At 47.7% G+C, this 18604-nt stretch overlaps 2 protein-coding genes across 3 annotated transcripts; both read right to left on the bottom strand.

The window, feature by feature from the left end:
- Window positions 1-786: 786 nt before the first annotated feature.
- RDM1 (RAD52 motif containing 1) lies at window positions 787-14505 on the bottom strand. Of its 2 annotated transcripts, XM_040989184.1 has the most exons (6): window positions 14410-14505; window positions 13951-14130; window positions 7610-7732; window positions 6163-6334; window positions 3665-3763; window positions 787-1027 (listed from the first exon to the last, which is right to left on the bottom strand). In XM_040989184.1, the coding sequence occupies exons 1-6, from the start codon at window positions 14503-14505 to the stop codon at window positions 909-911; spliced, it is 789 nt and encodes a 262-aa protein (XP_040845118.1). In that variant the 3' UTR covers window positions 787-908. The 2 variants fall into 2 exon arrangements, with proteins under 2 accessions (XP_040845118.1, XP_040845119.1); XM_040989185.1 differs by lacking the exon at window positions 3665-3763 and having other exon boundaries at window positions 794-1027.
- Window positions 14506-15346: 841 nt separating this feature from the next.
- Window positions 15347-18327, bottom strand: LYZL6 (lysozyme like 6). Its single transcript, XM_040989187.1, has 4 exons — window positions 18115-18327; window positions 16808-16966; window positions 15890-15968; window positions 15347-15626 (listed from the first exon to the last, which is right to left on the bottom strand). Exons 1-4 carry the CDS (start codon window positions 18293-18295, stop codon window positions 15557-15559), a joined length of 489 nt encoding a protein of 162 aa, XP_040845121.1. The 5' UTR covers window positions 18296-18327; the 3' UTR covers window positions 15347-15556.
- Window positions 18328-18604: the final 277 nt, after the last annotated feature.

Genomic DNA, 18604 nt, shown 5'->3' with positions numbered 1-18604 from the left:
GCCATAAGCAGGGAGCCAGAAGGGAAGCGGAGCAGCTAGGACACCAGCACCCACATGGGATGCTCACAAGGAGGCTCTTCAGGCCCAACCCCACCCTCCACAGTTTGGAGTCCGAGGGGTGGGTTTGCTGCAGGGCTTACCTGATTCTTATGGTCAGAGCTTGGGTATCCAGAGAGTCCTACCCATTCCCTTGTTCTGTTTAGAAAATCTCGGAAGTTCCATGGTGACAGGTGAATGATAGTAATAGGTGTGTTAGTCATGGTGATTTTCATTATTATTTTTAACTATTTTTAACAGAGATAACATTTATTGGGCTTTAAAAGGACTGAGATTCACTGGATAGGTCACAAGCCCTCCTCAGTTATCATAAGAATAAAAATACATGGGAATGATAATGTGGTGGGATTGTCCAGACAGAATGAAAAGGAAAGGGACAATTAAAAAAAAAATCACAAGCAATCAGAAGACACAGTCAAGTTAGAACAAACCCCAGATGTTAGTTAACCCTGTAATAAAATAAAGTTTTAAGTCAATTATATCAAATGACAAAATAGTATGGAAGCTATCGATGGAACTCAAACATAACCCCTCTGCCTACGTGGCACCTTCCAGAAGAGTCCAGGGATCTTAGAAGCAATGAGCCCATCACTACTCAGGTTTGCCTGAAACTGCAGACGTGTCTGATGGAAACCTGGTCGGATTATCCAGTCAGACTGCTTGTGCCAATATGGTAATTTTATGAAAATGACTTTATCCTGAGCTTAAGGTCACAGTGGGGAGACACAGATGGCAGGCATGTTTATTTTGGGGGGAGCTGTGGTTTTACACTGCAAGGAATAGGGGGTGGGGTGAAGTGGAGGGGGAGGTGGTGCTGTAGGCAGTGCAAGGTGGGGCTGTAGCAGACAGGGCTATGTAACCCTTGAACTCTCATCTTCGCATACTTGAATTAAATTCTGTAATTCTTCTTCACTTCCGGTATCTATGAGCTCTTCACTGGGTCTGTACTCCACAGCTATTTTACCACTTTCTGAAATAAAGTGAACAAGAACCGATTCAGTGTTTTGCTTTTTAAATTTTATTTATTTATTTGAAAGGCAGTTACAGAGAGAGAGAGAGGGAGAGACAAAGAGAGATCTTCCACCTGTTTGTTCATTCCCTAACTGGCTGTACTGGTCAGGGTTTAGCCAGCAGCCAAGAATTTCATACGGGTCTCTAACACCGTGGCTGTGGCTCAAGCACTTGGGCCATCTTTTGCTGTTCTCACAGGCCAGGTGCAGGGAGCTGATCAGAAGTGGAGCAGCTGGGACACGAACCTGTACCTCTCCGGGATGCAGTGTCATAGGCAGCTTTAACTCCTTGCCACAACACCAGCCCCAGAGCTTTTCTTGCTTTTAAACCTCCTTCATATAACTGCAGCCCTCAATAATGAGACCTTTCGATTTACAAAATCAGCAATAGCATTTTCCTAGAAATTTCCTCATCTTACACCTAAGTTTTAACTTTTAAAAAATGTATGATGTATCGCCCGGTGGCGTGGCCTAGTGGCTAAAGTCCTTGCCTTGAACGCGCCAGGATCCTATATGGGCACCGGTTCTAATCCCAGCAGCTCCAATTTCCATCCAGCTCCCTGCTTGTGGCCTGGGAAAGCAGTCAAGGATGGCCCAAAGCCTTGGGACCCTGTACCCATGTGGGAGACCCAGAAAGAGGTTCCTGGTTCCCGGCTTTCGATTAGCAGCACAGTACCGGCCGTTGCGGTCACTTGGGGAGTGAATCATCGGAAGATCTTCCTCTCTGTATATCTGACTTTGTAATAAGAATAAAAAAAATAAATCTTTAAAAAAATGTATGATGTATCAACTATGTTTGGGTCAAAGAACTTAGTAATTTTAGATAGAAACTAAGAAACAATTACATGGGCATTTTTAAATGTAGCGAAAATGTGGTTAAATAATATTAGGTGAGAATCAGGGCCCAGCAGTACCTAGCCGCTAATGTTTCTCCCCTTGCACTCACTGGGATCCCATGTGGTCACTGGTTCTAATCCCAGCAGCTCTGCTTCCCATCCAGCTCCCTGCTTGTGGCCTGGGAAAGCAGTGGAGGACGGCCCAAAGCCTTGGGACCCTGCACCTGTGTGGGAGACCTAGAAGAAGCTCCTGGCCCCTGGTTCCAGATTGGCTCAGCTCCAGCCATTGCAGCTGCTTGGGGAGTGAACCATTGGATGGAAGATTTTCCTCCCTGTCTCTCCTCCTCTCTGTATATCTTCCCTTTCAAACAAAAATAAATATTAAGAAAAAATAAAAATAAACAAATCTTTAAAAACCACAAATATCTATAGGTATAATTATCTGTCTGACAGATGAGGAAATCCAAGTAGCTTCCCAGAAGTCAGATATCTATCCTTGCTTCCTCCCTCCCTCTCCCTTTCCTGTCTATCCTTGCTTTCCCTTAATTATTTTTAGAGTATTTTTTTTAAGATTTACTTTATTTTTATTGGAAAGGCAGATATACAGAGAGGAGAGACAGGGCTGTGAAGCAGCAGAGAACTATTCCAGAACTCCATGAAAGAGATTCAGTTTCTGCCAGGTGCAGCCTGTACCATTCCCACCACTGTAGTACCCAGCAGAGATCTCAGTCAACGGCAGGACCACGTCCAAGGCTCACAGGAGAGCAGCAGAAGAGGAGAATTGTATTTGCCAATATCCATGTCAGAAACAGACTGAAACAGAATTCTTCATTCAGAGACAAATTCTGGCCTCAGCAGAATTTATCTATCCATTTGTTCAGAGAAAGCAGCAGTGGTAAGAGTTAACACATACTATCTGTTTACCCTGAAGCCATAGTTAGAAGCTGTTTACATTCATCATCTCATTTTAAAAGCTAGGCTAAAGTGCTAGCCCTGTTTTACAAAGAGATTATAGCTTCGAGATATTAGATATCTTCAAATCTCCATGGCTGAAAAATCCAAAATTGTATAAAAAAATCTAAGAGGCAGAGTTAGGATTCATATCTAGGTACCCAAAGCTGACAGTTATTCTGTATGGCAGGCAGATGACTGGGAAACAAGAGCTGGCTCAAACACGTTCAGTGTGAGCTGAGGTAAATCAGTCAGCATTCTAAAGTAGGGCAATGGCAGTTACAAGTCATTTTTCTCACAATGTCACTAATTTGAGAACAATGCTATAAAAGAGCTTAGTAAATAAGGATGTAACACAGAGTATCTAAGATCCATATTTTTAGTCAATTAACTTTTCAAAATGAGTTTATCTGCTCACTGAAGAAGAAGTATTTTGAGGACAATCAAGCAAGTTGTGGGGCCAGCACGATGGCTCAACTGGCTAATCCTCTGTTTGCAAGTGCCAGCATCCATATGGACATTGGTTCATGTCCCGGCTGTTCCACTTCCTATCACAACTCCCTGCTTGTGGCCTGGGAAAGCAGCAGAGGATGTCCCAAGGCCTTGGGACCCTGCATCCATGTGAGAGACCTGAAAGAAGTTCCTGGTTCTTGGCTTCAGATTGGCTCAGCTTTGATTTTGAGGCCATGTGGCAAGTGGATCATCAGATAGAAGATCTTTCTCTATGTCTCCTCACTGTAAAAATATGCCTTTTGTATAAAAAATAAAAAATATTAATATTAAAAATATTTTTTAAAAAAGAAGTCTTACCTAAAACCACAATTGACAGTTTCTGGAAAGCATTCGACAAAGCCTTCTGGATGGCCAGGTTCTGGGCTGTCTTCCGCTTCATAAGCACCAACAGGGAGCCTAGATCCAAGCACAAGTGAGTGCAGCAGGTCTGGATGTGTGGGAGTCATTTGAGGTTTAGACAATACAAACAGATCCACAGTTCTCACGTCCTCATCTTAGTGACACAAGGAACAGAATAAGCAGCCCTGTTGCAGGCACATCCCGGGAGGGCCCATGATTGTTCTTTCCATCTATCCTACAAGTTCCTTGCTCCGGCCAGCAGAGCCAGTAACGTGGACACGGCGAGGATCTGAGGGATGAGGCATTGACAGGAGACCAGTGATGGTGGAAGTCTCTCTTCAGTCCTTCTCCAAGGCCTCCCTTTAGTGTCTCCTCTCTTGACCTTTCACTTACTTGTTTACTCTTTACCCCACACCCTCATTAGTGCATACTGGATACAGCCAAGACAAGATGCTTCTAGCCCCAAGCCCACTCCCTGTAGTGCTCGGCTTAACGAGTGGTAGTCAACTCCTTAGCCCACAACAGTTCCTGGTGCACAAGAGTGGAAGGGAGCTCTAAGAGGGGCACCTGGCCCCCAAGTCTCTCACATCATCACCCACAGACTTCAAACTGATGAATTGAAGCCACATCACTCCCAGACCCTCCCCACCAGGCATCAAAGACTGAAAGTGCACGTGTGCTGCCTGGCATGGCCTGGAGCCCACTTTATCCCTTTGCTATCAGCCCTGCACCTGGCTTGAAACCCAGGGATATGGATTCTGGAGCACACTTGGGGTCCATGGGGAAGACTTTCTAGGTGCACACATTTGACACGTTCCACTCACACCCTTCTGTGAATACTGAACTGAAAGTTTATACCAGAGTTTAAGAAAATTCCCAACCAAAAACTTGGAAAATAGTATTTCTCACCCCTTTCTAAGCTTCTCTGCAGGCGATCAGTTCAAGATTTTAAATTTGGGGCCAGTGCTGTGGCATAGGAAGTAAATCCTTCATCCATAGAGCTGGTTTTCTATATTGGCACCAGTTGGAGTCCCACTGCTCCCATCCCAATCTAGCTCCCTGTTAATGTACACCTGAAAAACAGCAGAAGACGTCCAAGGGCTTGGGCCCCTGAACTCGTGTGGGAGACTTGGAAGAGGGTTCTGTCTTCAGATCAGTCCGGTTCTAGCCACTGCGGCTATCTGGGGAATGAATCAATGGATAGAAGATCTGTATCTCTCCTTCTCTCTGTGTAACTCTGCCTTTCAAATAAAAAACCACTACAAGTTGGGTCCCTGCACTCATGTGGGAAACCTGGAAGAAGCTCCAGGTTCCTGGCTTCAGTCCAGCTCAGCTCTGGTCATTGCAGCCATCTGGGGAGTGACCAATGAATGGAAGATCTTTGTCTCTCCTTCTCTTTCTGTAAAACTGCCTTTAAAATAAAAATAAATATTAAAAAAAAAAAGAATTTAAAATTTTAAGGTTCTGTGAGATACTGCCCAAGGTAAAAACCTCCCCATACTTTTATTAGGGAGGGTGACATGGCTCTGAAAAAATGGATTTTTTAAAGATTTATTTATTTTTATTGGAACATTAGATTTACATAAAGGAGGGACAGAAAGATCCATCCACTGGTTCACTCCCTAAGTGGCTGCAACAGCTGGAGCTGAGCTGATTTGAAGTCAGGAGCCACGAGCTTCTTCTGGGTCTCCCTTGTGGGTGCCAGGTCCCGACTTTGGGCTGGAAAAAAAACGGATCTTTTTTTTAGAAAAGATTTTTTTCACTTTGTTGAAAGGCACAGTGACAGAGAGATTGGGTGAGGGGAGCAAGTGAGAGAGGGAGAGTGAGAGAAGCAGATAAGGAGAGAGAGAGATATCTTTCATTTACTGGTCCACTCCTTAGGTCTAGGCCAAGCTTAAGCCAGGAGGCAGGAATCCTACCCTGGTCTTCCAGCTGGTGGCAGATACTCAAACATTTGAGGCACATTAGCAGGGAACTGGATGGGAAGTAGAACAGCCAGGATCCAAATAGGTGCTCTGCTATGAGATTTTGGTGTTGCAAGTTGCACTGTGCACAATGCTAGCCCAAAGATGAGTTTTAGAAAGAGAAAAAAGGGTCTGGTATGGTAGCCTAGTGGCTAAAGATTTGGCCTTGCACATGCCAAGATCCCATATGGGTGCAGATTCTAGTCCCGGCTGCTCATCCAGGTTCCTACTTGTGGAGTGGGAAAGCAGCAGAAGATGGTCCAAAGCCTGGGGACCCCGTGGGAGACCAGAAGAGGCTCCACGCTCCTGGCTTTGGATTGGTTCAGCTCTGGCCATTGTATCTGCTTAGAGTTAACCAGCGGATGGAAGATCTTTCTCTCTGTACATCTCCCTTTCCTTTAAAAATAGATATATCTTAAAAAAAAAAAAAAAAAGAAAGAAAGAGAAAAAAGATCCTCCCCCCACCCTGCTGCCCTGGCAGTGAGAACAGACCCTCCTCTTGCAGCGCGTCCAGGGCCTCCTCTGCCACGCCAACTCCAAGACTCCTGCACTCATATGCGGGCAACACCACTTCCAAAGCACAGAAGAACTTCAAGCTTTGCTTTGCATGTTGGCCTGCTGTATCTTCATTTTCCCTTTCTTCAAGGTCAGAAAGCTCCTGAAGCTGTTAGAATTGTTACATTAAAGGGGTTTCCTAGGATCTTACGTTAACTTCAAAATGTATTGTGGTTAGAAATAAAACTTCAACTCCAGTAATACCAATTAACATTAGAAGTGTCCTCGTGTGGGCCAGGCGGACAGTGAGGCAGGTGGCAGGGAGTCAGAGGTAACTTGAAGCCATGCCCACCACCCCCAACCCGTGTGCAGTTCGATTCTCCCACTTGTCAATCCAAACACCCCTTTCCCAGGATGCATCTGCTTCACCCCAGATCTAAGAAGAAGCCACAAAAATCAAACTCCAACTTGTGGACGTGCCATATACTTCCCAGGAGGCTTCAAACCTGAACCACCTCCCCAAACTCATAAAGAAGACCAGCAATTGGGAGAGGATCACTTTTTCATCACAGACTACAGCTTAGAGGGTGCCAGGAGTCCTTTCCACCTCCCCTCCCCACCCTTCTCCTTTCAGGCAAATCCCCAGTCATGATGGATATTTCTGTGTGTGGCACAAACCATGCTTATGTGTGTGTGCTCACTTTCTCACCTTTTAAATACATTTTATCATGTTGCACACTTAGAATTTGGGTCAGGGGCTGATGCAGTAGCCTAGTGGCTAAAGCCCTCCCCTTGCATGCCAGGGATCCCATTTGGTTCTGATTCGTATTCTGGCTGCTCCACTTTCCATCCAGCTCCCTGCTTGTGGCCAGGGAAAGCAGTCGAGGACGGCCCAAGGCCTTGGGACCCTGTACCCACATGGGAGACCCAGAAGAAGCTCCAGGCTCCAGGCTTTGGATTGGCTCAGCTACGGCCATTGCAGCTACTTGGGGAGTGAACCAGCACATGGAAGACCTTTCTCTCTGTCTCTCCTTCAATCTGTAAATGACTCTCCAATAAAAACGAATCTTAAAAAAAAAAAAAAGGAATTTGTGTCAGCACTCAGAATGTCTATCTTTGTGCAAGACAGGACCTGGAGCAGAAAAATCACACCCTTCTCACCCACAACACTACTGGTTCAAAATCAAGTAAGATTCACCTCTGAATTACCTGCTATAGACAATGTATTACATGTCGCACAAATTGTAAGTACCACCATCCAAATGATTACAACTGCAATTACTTTTGGGAGGTAGGCTAATCCGTCACATGCAGACCCAGTTACCCTAAAGGCAGAGGCCTCTCCTGTCTCCTGTTAACGCCCTGTTCTGACATTCTGGTTAAGAGCCAGAACTGTAACACAGAAGCAGAGGGCGACCAGTCACAGGAAAGCTACAGGGCTTACCTTGAGGATCCTTTTTGACCAACCATTGAAACCAAAGTAGTAATTTGCCAGTTCTTGGCATCGGGAGCTATTGAGGGCAAGGGTCTGATGTGGAACTGCCTTGTGTCTGGTGCCAAGACGAACCTAAAGTCACAAAAAGAGACCAACAAATATCACAGCCTGCCAAAGATTTCATTTTGGATAGTCATGAGATTCATCAATACTGATTTCATAGAGCGTTCGTGAAGACCAACGGGGGTAGAACATTTTAAGCACCACATTCACAGCAAACCCTAAGTAAATATTTTAAAGCATGGTATTTTTCTGTGTCATTTTCAGGAATACTGAAAAAGCAGAAAGCTTCGTTGACCTCTGGTTGTAAGCAGTGATTATGAATATGGCTGGGGGGGACCTGACACGGTAGCCTAGCGGCTAAAGTCCTCCTCTAGCACATGCCAGGATCCCATATCGGCACCGGTTCGTGTCCCAGCTGCTCCAGTTCCCATCCAGCTCCCTGCTTGTGGCCTGGGAAAGCAGTGGAAGATGGCCCAAAGCCTTGGGATCCTGTGTGGGAGACCTAGAAGACACCCTTGGCTCCTGGCTTTCTGATCACCTCACCTCTAGCCATTGTGCCATTTCAGGAATGAACCAGCAGATGAAAGATCTTCCTCTCTGTCTCTTCTCCTCCGTCTATATCTGACTTTGCAATAAAAACAAATAAATCTTAAAAAAAAAAAAAAAAAAAAAAAAAAAAAGAGAGAGAGAGAGAAAAGAAAGAAAAAACTACGAGGGGAGCCCTTCAGAGGCGAACACTAGGACAATGGGTGAGCAAAGGGGCAAGGCTAGATCTGCCCTCCTGTCTGGCAGACCCTGCTTAGGAACTGCACAGACAGCAGTTGTGAGGCCCCCAGCCCTAAGTACTGACCTCTGTGATGGTTACAAGCAGCTCAGTGTTACAGGTTCATGGGCATGAACAAGCTTGCTGGAGAATGCAAGCGTGAATTCTCTATATTACACTTTGGATTTTGTACATCACTCATTCTTTCATAAATGTCTTTCATGTTTAAAAAGCATAGTGTGTGGGCCCGGCGCGGTGGCGCAAGTGGTTAAAGGTCCTTGCCTTGCACGCCCGGGATCCCATATGGGCGCCGGTTCTAATCCCGGCAGCCCCGCTTCCCTTCCAGCTCCCTGCTTGTGGCCTGGGAAGGCAGTCGAGGACGGCCCAAAGCTTTGGGAACCTGCACCCGCGTGGGAGACCCAGAAGAGGCTCCTGGCTTCGGATTGGCGTAGTATCGACCCGTTGTGCTCACTTGGGGAGTGAATCATCGGACGGAAGATCTTCCTCTCTGTCTCTCCTCTCTGTACATCCGCCTTTCCAATAACAAAATAATAAAAATAAATCTTTAAAAAGCATAGTGTGGGCCCAACACAGTGGCCTAGTGGCTAAAGTCCTTGCCTTGAATGCGCAGGAATCCCATATGGGCACCGGTTCTAATCCTGGCAGCTCTGCTTCCCATCCAGCTCCCTGCTAGTGGCCAGGAAAGGCAGCAGAGGATGGCCTAAAGCCTTGGGACCTTGCACCTGTGTTGGAGGTCTGGAAGAAATTCCTGACTCCTGGCTTTGGATTGGCTCAACTCAGCTCTGCCCATTGTGGCCGCTTGGGGAGTGAACCAGCAGATAACCTTTTTCTCTGTAAGTCTGGCTTTCCAGTAAAGTAAAATAAAATAAAATAAATGTTTAGTGTACATATAAAGACTACTGGTGTGAGGTGAGTGGAGCTGGTGACGAGAACAGAGGCCAGACTTGAAAACAAGATGGCCAGGTTGCCTCGCAGAATTATCAGGGAAACCCAGCATCTGTCAGCAGAACCAACTCCCTGCATTAAAGTAAGACCGGGTGAAGGCAAGCACTGGGGGCTACCACAGCACTGAACGAACAAAGGCCTAGCTTTCTCTCGGATTTCACTGCATCCCCTATGTTAAATATTAAAATTTCACCACACCACTGAGGTTATTAAATGAAGCACATTTGGCTGGGCCACAAAGGCAGGCAGTCAAGTGTATAATGCTAACAGTAGCAAAGGTCAGGTTGGCATGCATGTTGAAGCCACACAGGCAGTACTAGGAGCCCCAGTAAACATGTCAAGAGCCTTGGTTAATGGTTAGTTGACAATAACACAGCCCCTCAAAATTTCCCACTATTATGATTGTTACCCTGGTCACAAGTTTCTCAGTAATCAATCATACCGGTATTAAAAATATGTTCATGTAAACACTGAAACTCTATTGTTCTTTGTTTTACGATATTTAAACGTCATCATCATCAGATCTTGCTTTTCATGAAACTGCCCATTGTCGATGATTGATTGCTTATGTCATTGCTGATAATAAAAACTTGGAAAAACCACACTTCAGGGCCTCTTTATCCTCAATGGACAAAGTATCCCCTGAGTTCCCACTCAGAAAAATTTAATCCGAATTGGCTTCTTTATTTTCTATGTTGTTATTCTTTCAAATCATTTGCTGGATGCAGCAAGGAACATCCACTCTTTTCACGTGGTCATTGCCCTAGGGACTTATTTTTTTAAGATTTATTTTTTTATTGGAAAGGCAGACTTACAGAGAGAAGAAGAGACAGAGGGAAAGATCTTCCATCTTGTCGGTTCACTCTCTAAGTGGCCATAACGGCTGGAGCTGAGCTGATCCGAAGCAAGGAGACTCCTCTGGGTCTCTCACAAGGGTGCAGGGTCCCAAGCCTTGGCCCATCCTCTGCCATCCTTCCAGGCCACAAGTCGGGAGCTAGACAGGAAGTGGGGCAGCTGGAATACAAATTGGAGCCCATATAGGATCCTGGCAGACACAAGTTAAGGATTTAGCCACTAGGTTATCGCACTAGGCCCCCCCCAGGGACTTTTAAACTTGAAATGTTCCTTCCAGAAGAATGCCCAATGGCGGCCCCTGAAGTATGTTTCATGACCAACATTTGACTGTCATAGTTTTGCCTCCACTGGATCATATCCACCTCTTGGTAGCCATTGTTTTGGTCATGCTTTGTCTTCAGGATCATACTAGTAAAGCAACGTCTCAGCTCTTTTCACAATTTTTCTAAGAAATGATGTAGAATTTTGATTCCAGTTGTTGAAAATTTCCATTGAAAGCCCTGTTCATCAGCCTAAGGCCACAGCAGCATTAGCATCCATCAAGAAAGATTGCTCCACTTTGACTTTTCAGTTAGACATCTAACAACCAGCTGAGGTGTTGGTAGCACTGGCACTGCTTTTTCTGTTCATGGTCAGTCTTCAGTTAAGGCAGGAACAAGATCAGTCTCTTCGTCCCAAACTGCTGTGGATGCTCTGCCACTGCAGGCTTCATTTTCAACATCATCTTATCCCTTCTTCAAAAAAAGGGCTTATTCATTTGTAAACTGCTGGTGCTTTGGGCACCACTTAAAGCATTAGTATGACACCATGCTTCCACCCAAGCTCCACTATAGTTGTATATTTGTTTTTGCCTCCATGTTAACAGAATTATGTTCCTCTGATACAAGCTCTTTTCAAACTGGTGTCTTATCCTCTTGGTGCTTCAGACTACAGTTGTTTTGAATGAGCTGTAAGAAGCTAGTACAGTTTACACTGGTACAAAAACCGCCCCCCTCAAGATTTATTTATCCATTTGAAAGAGGTACAGAAAGAAAGGATGTCACACACACACACACACTCACACACACAGAGGGAGAAGGAAGGAGAGGAAGAGAGAGAAAGAGAATCTTCCATCTACTGGTTCACTCTCCAAATGGCTGCAACAAAGCCAGGAGTCAGGGGCTTCTTCTGGGTCTCCCACATGGGTACAGGGGTCCGGAAGCTGGGGCCATTTTCTGCTCCTTTCCCAAGTACAGCACTGGATTGGAAGTGGAGGAGCTGTGAATTGAACCAACACCCTTATGGGATGCTGGCATCCTAGAAAGAGGCTCTTCTTACTATGCCACATAGGCTCCAGTTTAAAAAAAATTATTTTTAAAGATTTATCTTTTTATTGCAAAGTCAGATATATAGAGAGAGGAGAGACGGAGAGGAAGATACTCCTTCCAATGAGTCACTCCCCAAGTGACCACAACGGCCAGTGCTGCGCCGATCCGAAGCTAAGAGCCCAGAGTTCTTCCAGGTCTCCCACACGGGTGCAGGGTCCCAAGGCTTTGGGCCATCCTCAACTGCTTTCCCAGGCTACAAACAGGGAGCTGGATGGGAAGTGGGGCTGCAAGAATATGAACCGGTGCCCATATGAGATCCCTACACGTTGAACGTGAGGACTTTAGATGCTAGGCTACTGTGCCAAAACCCACACCTAATTTTTCTTTTTTCAAATAGGCATTTTCCATGAACTTTTTGAAGGCCTTCATATAGTCACAAAAATTCAAATAATATAAGACAGTCTTACTAATTCCTGACTGATTTGTTTATGTATATACCCTATCACTAGTTGATAAACTCTTTAAGTAACTAGTGAACCACACCTCACTCTTCTCATTTCTAGAACCCAGCACTGATAGTCTATTGACAGAACGAGAGAAAGAACGAGTGAATTATATGGGAGGAATCAGGAGTGATCCTAACAACCTCTTTTTTTTTTTAAGATTTATTTATTTTTATTGGAAAGGCAGATATACAGAGAGGAGGAGAGACAGAGAGGAAGATCTTCTGTCCAATGATTCACTCCCCAAGTGACCACAACGGCTGGTACTGCGCCAATCCAAAGCTGGGAACCTCTTCTTCTAGGTCTCCCACACATATGCAGGGTCCCAAGGCTTTGAGCCGTCCTCAACTGCCAAGGAGACTACGGGGAATTGGAGTGCCTTTGGAGGCCGAGAACTCTGAGGTCACCCACCCCCCACTTAGATCTACCACATGGGATGGAAGAAGCCCAACCTTGCAGGATCCAAGGTCATCAGAACGACAACCAGGAGCACTGAGTGGTCCGCAGAAACAGAAGAACAGTAAACTTTCCTCTGGACTAGGGAGAGGAGCTTTCTCTGGTCCTTGCCTGGTTCCGACTTTGGGTCCCCACCCTCTCTTGTAACAAACAAAAAATCTAGAACAGACAGACAGAGAGAACAACAAGGAAGGCTTGGAATCAGACAGGAAATGGTCAGTGGCGATGCACTTATAACTGGGTGGGACACAAAGATTAGTTACTCCTCACTAGGGTACTGAAGATTTCTCTGCACACCCCTCCTAAAACCGTTCACCTAAACTGTTGACGTATGTCTTGTTATAGAGTTAGACTACCCGAAAAGCAGCCAGGTTCAGCAAAATCATGCTTCAACGCTATAAACTGCTAAATACTAAAATTAAAATAAACATAAGACAACTGAATAGTAATCTATAGCCATTTTAAGGTGTATAGAACCCAGTTGTATATTAACGAATAATTGAAATGTCAATGTAGAAGTCATAGGATGTGGTTCAGAACTTGCATTCTTTTTTTTTTCTCTTTTAACATGTTGGTTACTTAATACAATGCCAACTAATTCCATTACATTATAAATTGTTACTGATGTTATGTTGGGGCTTTTAATTGATCGGGATGATACTCTGCCGGCTCTACCTTCAGACCAGAGATGGTCTGCCCAAGAAACCGTTGAATTTATCTGGACATTAAGATGCTGGACTTTACGCTTGTTAGATGCTTGCAATGAAAGAATCTCAACTGAATTTGAACTGTGGTAATGTAACAAGGTGGAGGAATCCACCATGGGGGGGATTTGGGAAGGGGTGGGGGGAATCCTAGTGCCTATAACACTGTGTCGCAAAATGCAATGTAATCAACACACACACAAAAAAAAAGATTAAAAAATGGGAGAATTAAAAATAAAATTCCTGGGCCCGACACGAAAGCTCATGGGCACAGTATCCAAAAACCATTAACACTCATTACTCACAATTGAGTTTCTTTGCCCAAAGAACTGGTAATGAGAGGCCAGTGTTGTGACACAGCCGGTTAAGCTAGACCTAAGATGCTATCCAAATCCCAAGAGCTGGTTCAAATTTCTGTTGCTCCCAGCTAAGGCGCAGGGAAAGGCAGTGGATGATGGTCCAACCACCTGGACCCCTGCCACCTGCGTGGGAGGCCAGGACAGAGTTCTGCCATCCTGGCAGTGGTCTGGCCCAGCCCTGGCTATTGTGGCCATCTGAGGAGCGAACCAGCGGATGGAAGATCTCTCTCTCTCTCTCTGTGCCTTTCAAATAAATCTTGAAACTGACAAAGGGGGTGGGGGGATGACAATGCAGCTGAAAGCGCCCTGTACAGGTGCTAGATTGTTACCGAGCTCTGCACATGACGCCACGGAGCTGGGATGTTTGCACCCACCTTCACGGGAGCATCCTGGAAGAGCTGCTTCTGGTCACACGCGGCTTGCGCTCGGCGGGCGTCCCTCGCGGAATAAAACTTGACGATGGCATAGAAGCCAGGGCCAGCCACGGCGGCATTGGGGAAGACCCGGACTGAATACAGAAGGCCGAACCGGGAGAACGCTGCAAAAAGAGAGCGCTGTGGGCGACCCCACGCACAGTCAGCCGCAGCGTGCACCGCACCTTCCCTCCAGTCCCCCAGGTGCCACGAAAGCCTTCTCATTTGACGAGCGAGCTTTCTCCTCACAGCCCTAGAAGGCACCACCCGCCGAGCTGTGGAGAGGAGCCTCCCCGGGTCTCTGCGAGGGCCAGACGACAGCCACGGACCCTCGGAAGGGACCTCTCCGCAGAGGCTGCGCGGCGGCCGAGGCGGGACTCAGCGCCTCTCTATCCCTCCCTCCAGCCGGGCCCTGCTCACATGCAAGTCCTCGGCCGTGAGTCCGCAGCTCAGCTCCCACACCAGCAACGTTTTGTCACTCTCAGTGGGAACTGCAAAAGGTACCACCTCTGCCATCCTCTCGCCACTGCGCCTGCGCGGCGCAGGCACAAGCCGTGCTGCGCCTGCGCACGGCCGCCCGCGAATTTCGAAGGGCGCCGCGTTCGAGGGGCGGGGCGGGCTCTCGGTTGCTCGCGTCTCTGGCCTTTCGCCCTCGCGTTGCGGAGCCCCTCGGGGCGGATGCCCACCACAGAACGTCGGCCATGTCCTGGGTCCGCCGGCGTCGTCCTCAGGCCGGAAGGCGACGGAGCCCCCGGAAGCCGGCGCTGCCCGCCGAGCCTGTGGGAGACGCCGCCGCGGCGCCGGCCTGGAGGTGACGACGCCTGAGGAGTTTCCCAAATGCACTTCACTTCACAGCCTGAGTCCCCGAGCCACTCATAGCCCAGGATGAAGTCCTTAAGAATCCCCCGGTTGGGGCCCAGTGCGGTGGCCTAGCGGCTAAAGTTCTCGCCATGAACGCTCCAGGATCCCATATAATGCCAGTTGGTGTCCCAGCAGCGCCGCTTCCCTGGGAAAGCAGGACAGCCCAAAGCCTTGGGACCCTGCACCCAAGTGGGAGACCTGCAGGAAGCTCCTGGCTCCTGGCTTCGGATCAGCTCAGCTCTGGCCATTGTGGTCACTTAAGCAGTGAATTATCGGACAGAGGATCTTCCTCTCTGCCTCTCCTCCTCTGTTTATATCTTTCACAATAAAAAGAAATAACTCTTAAAAAAAAAAAAAAAGACGCCCGCCTCGGTTGTCCTGGGTGATTCTGGTGAGTTGCATGTGTGTGGCAGGGGGTGGGAGAGTGGTAGATGATATGGACTTTTAGCCACTAGACTATCATACCGGGCCCAGAAAATGTTTTAATAAACCTCAAAACATAGAAATATCTTTATTGTAGTCCACTTGATTTACAAATGACAGTCAGAAACCAGGGGACCCAGCCTGATGGGAGCACGGAGGAACCCCAAGGCAGCTATTTATTCCTGGGGCTCGGGGTGGTGTTATTTGTAAGTGGGAAATGACAAGGAGACGATGAAGTGGTGGCAAGAGGAGAAAGATGTGAAAACGGGAGTCCGGGGATGGTTCAGAGCAGGTGGCATCCTGTTATCCAGTAGGAGAGTGGGCGGCCCGCACAGTGCAGCCTCCACTCCACCCTGCGGAGAACAAAGACATGGTTCTTACTTCCTGCCTAGTGGCGTCTTCTGGTACTGTGGCTAAAAGAGTTTCATCAAATGTGGTATCAGAGGAGGAACCGGATCTCCCAGGTCTTGTGACTTAGGAGTTCCAAGCCTGACCACTCTGCCACGTTCCTCTGGATGGTTGCAGGGGAGCGCCCGGGATTCTGCCTGCTGCCTTTCTCTGTCCCCTCCTTCTCAGGGATTTGACCCCTCGCTGAATCCCGCTGTGTCCTTCTTACCAGTTCTTCATGCCCCTTGGCTCAGACACAATCTTCTTGGCGCAGTTGATGGATGAGAGCAGGTTGGAGTTGAGCATTTCTGAAAGGAAGAACTCTTGTGGGTATTCCCAAGGCGAGAATCAGACAACAGCCCTACGTGCCATGCAGGCCGTGACCAGCTCTAGTCAGGCCAAGCCTCCCCTCCCAGGGGTCCGCTTAACCAGCCCTGCAGTTGTTGTTGGAGGTTGGCGGGAGGGAGAGCTAGGACAAGGAGGGGGCAGGAATGAAACTGGAACATATTCAGGAGCATTCTTCGTAGCCAGGGCAGATGCCGGCTCACCCAAAGTTGCTGCTGCTGGTGGTGGTGAGGCTTCCAGAGGGAGGAGGTAAACAAACAGGAGTCCAAGTTAAGTGCTGTCTAATGGGGTGGGGGCTCTTCAGGCAGGCAGAGGGGCCCTAGGGTGCTAGCCAGAGCATGAAGGAGCAGCATGGGGCAGAATCACGGACTCCGCTGAGCTCTGACGTGGGGCCTTTTCAACTTGTCCTTTGCAGAAACTACTAGCTGCACACAGGACTACTTAGTGGTTAGAGTGAAGGCCTTAAGTCCAGCAGCCTGGCACTCAGCGCTCTCTGTGAGCCCCAGTGTGCTCATCTGTAAAGTGGGGATAATCGGTTTGCTGCTGGGAAAGTTGGATGAAATCAGACACCTGTAAAATGCACCCACGCCATGTCAGCTGCTGAGGCTGACCCACCACTTCTGGCTGCCATTCAGAGCCTTTCTGGGTACTGCCCCAGGATTCTGCAGAATCTCCCATCTGACTAGGCCTTTGGATCCCTAGTCCAACCATCTGGTAAGTAAATGAGTCCCCCAATCCCTTGAACCACCCCCACGGAGCATTCCCAGGTGGTGAGTGTGAGAGAAGCCCGCCCCGGGCGGACCTTGACAGTCTTCGTTGCATAAGTTCTCCGAGTGACTGTGATAATCATTGCACCAAAAGTGGCTGTTGATTTGGAAGATGCCATAGTCATAGCTGCCGTCTGCGTTTTCATTCACCTTTGAAGTGTTGAATTTGCTTTCCACAAAAGCCAGGCACAGCCCTTAGAATGGAGGAGAAAAGAGTCAGGCGAGGAGAAAAGGGTCAGGCCTTTGAGGGGACCAAGTTGAATGAGAATGGAGTTGAGGAGAAAGGGAGTGGGGAATTGGAAGCTAGATGGGACTTGAGGGCTAGAAGAGCCACAGCCTTCTCTTGTCCTTCTGTCCAGCCACTTGACAACCATCCTCTGTCCATCCGTGCTCACTGCACTCTCTGAGCACCAACTATTCACCAGAAACTGTGCAAAGTTGGGCAAAGGGCATCAATTGGCTCACAGCCAGGTGCTACTTGAAGTCTAAAAAGAAGACCTGCACCTTCAAAAACCACACAGCGCGCCTGGCACGGTAACCTAGTGACTAAAGTCCTAGCCTTGCATGTGCCAGGATCCCATATGGGCATCAGTTTGTATCCTGGCTGCTGTGTTCCCCTTCCAGCTCCCTGCTTATGGCCTGGGAAAGCAGTAGAGGATGGCCCAAAGCCCTGGGATCCTGCATATGTGTGGGAGACCCTGAAGAAGCTCCTGGCTCTTGGCTTTGGATCGGCTCAGCTCTGACCATTGTAGACACTTGGGGGGTGAACCAGTAGATGGAAAATCTTTCTCGTTGCCTCTCATTCTCTCTGTAAATCTTCCTTTCCAAGAAAAATAAATAAATCTTTAAGAAATACAGAGCAAGATAAAAGGAGAAAACGTTGCAGGACAGTTGTGCATGAATTCTGAGCCCAAAGGAGACAGGCCTTGCCCAGGCTGGAATGTTCTTTCCCACACATTGGGGTGATGAGAGATTTCTTAAATTGAGTACTGCTCAATGGTACTTCCTTAGGGAGGCCTTCTCCTGTGTCTCACCCAGAATGGCATTGCTTTGCTCATCCTGCCTTATTCTCCAAGCATTAATTACCAGGTGACACTTTGTGTTTCTCCTGCTCTGTGTCTCTTCTGTCTCTCTCTAGTGTGTGCTTACTGTGGCTCTCTTCCTCAGCGGTGTGCACACCCCGAGGGAGGGTACGTAAGAAGTGCTCAGTTCATACTGGGTGGGTGAACCCGAGTGTTAGAAGAGGTATCTAGGAAAGGGCTGCTCTGTGAGTGTGAAACATGAGAGAAAACCGAGGGTTTGAGCACACGAGGAGAAATGGGGCCAAGGAAATGGCACTCACAGTCACTCAGGGAGAAGCCCTCAAAGCCTTCCAGCTCCTGCTCATGCAGCACCTTGGCCAACTCGCAGCGGTGGATGATGTAGGCGTGGTTTAGGACGAGGAGGCAGCTGGTCCAGGAGATGAGCAGCACCCTCGCCATCCTTGGAGGGAGAAGGCGCAGGTGAAGGACTGTGGGCTTCATCCTGCGGACTTGCTGCTGCTTCCTGAGCGCTGGGGCAATCTGGAAAGAGGGCATGGTTCTGCTCACCCCATGCCCACCACCTGGCTGTCCACCTGCTTTTCTCTCATCTATTAATGTATGAATTTTCTTTTCTTCAGTTGAAGAAAAGAGAGAGAATAGTATCTCAAATCTCCCCACACCCATTTCCCAGATTCAAGTGGTAAACACCAAGTCCTACATACTTCCATCAGTAAGTTTTCTTGGAATGGGCACTCAGCTCCGGGTGGCCATTGGGGATTAGCCTGGGGAGATGGATGGAAACTACACTGC

This window comes from Ochotona curzoniae, unplaced genomic scaffold (genome assembly GCF_017591425.1).
Source record: "Ochotona curzoniae isolate NIBS_2020 unplaced genomic scaffold, NIBS_Ocur_1.0 contig_520, whole genome shotgun sequence".
Lineage (NCBI taxonomy): Eukaryota > Metazoa > Chordata > Mammalia > Lagomorpha > Ochotonidae > Ochotona > Ochotona curzoniae.
This window is presented reverse-complemented; position numbering and strand designations above follow the sequence as displayed.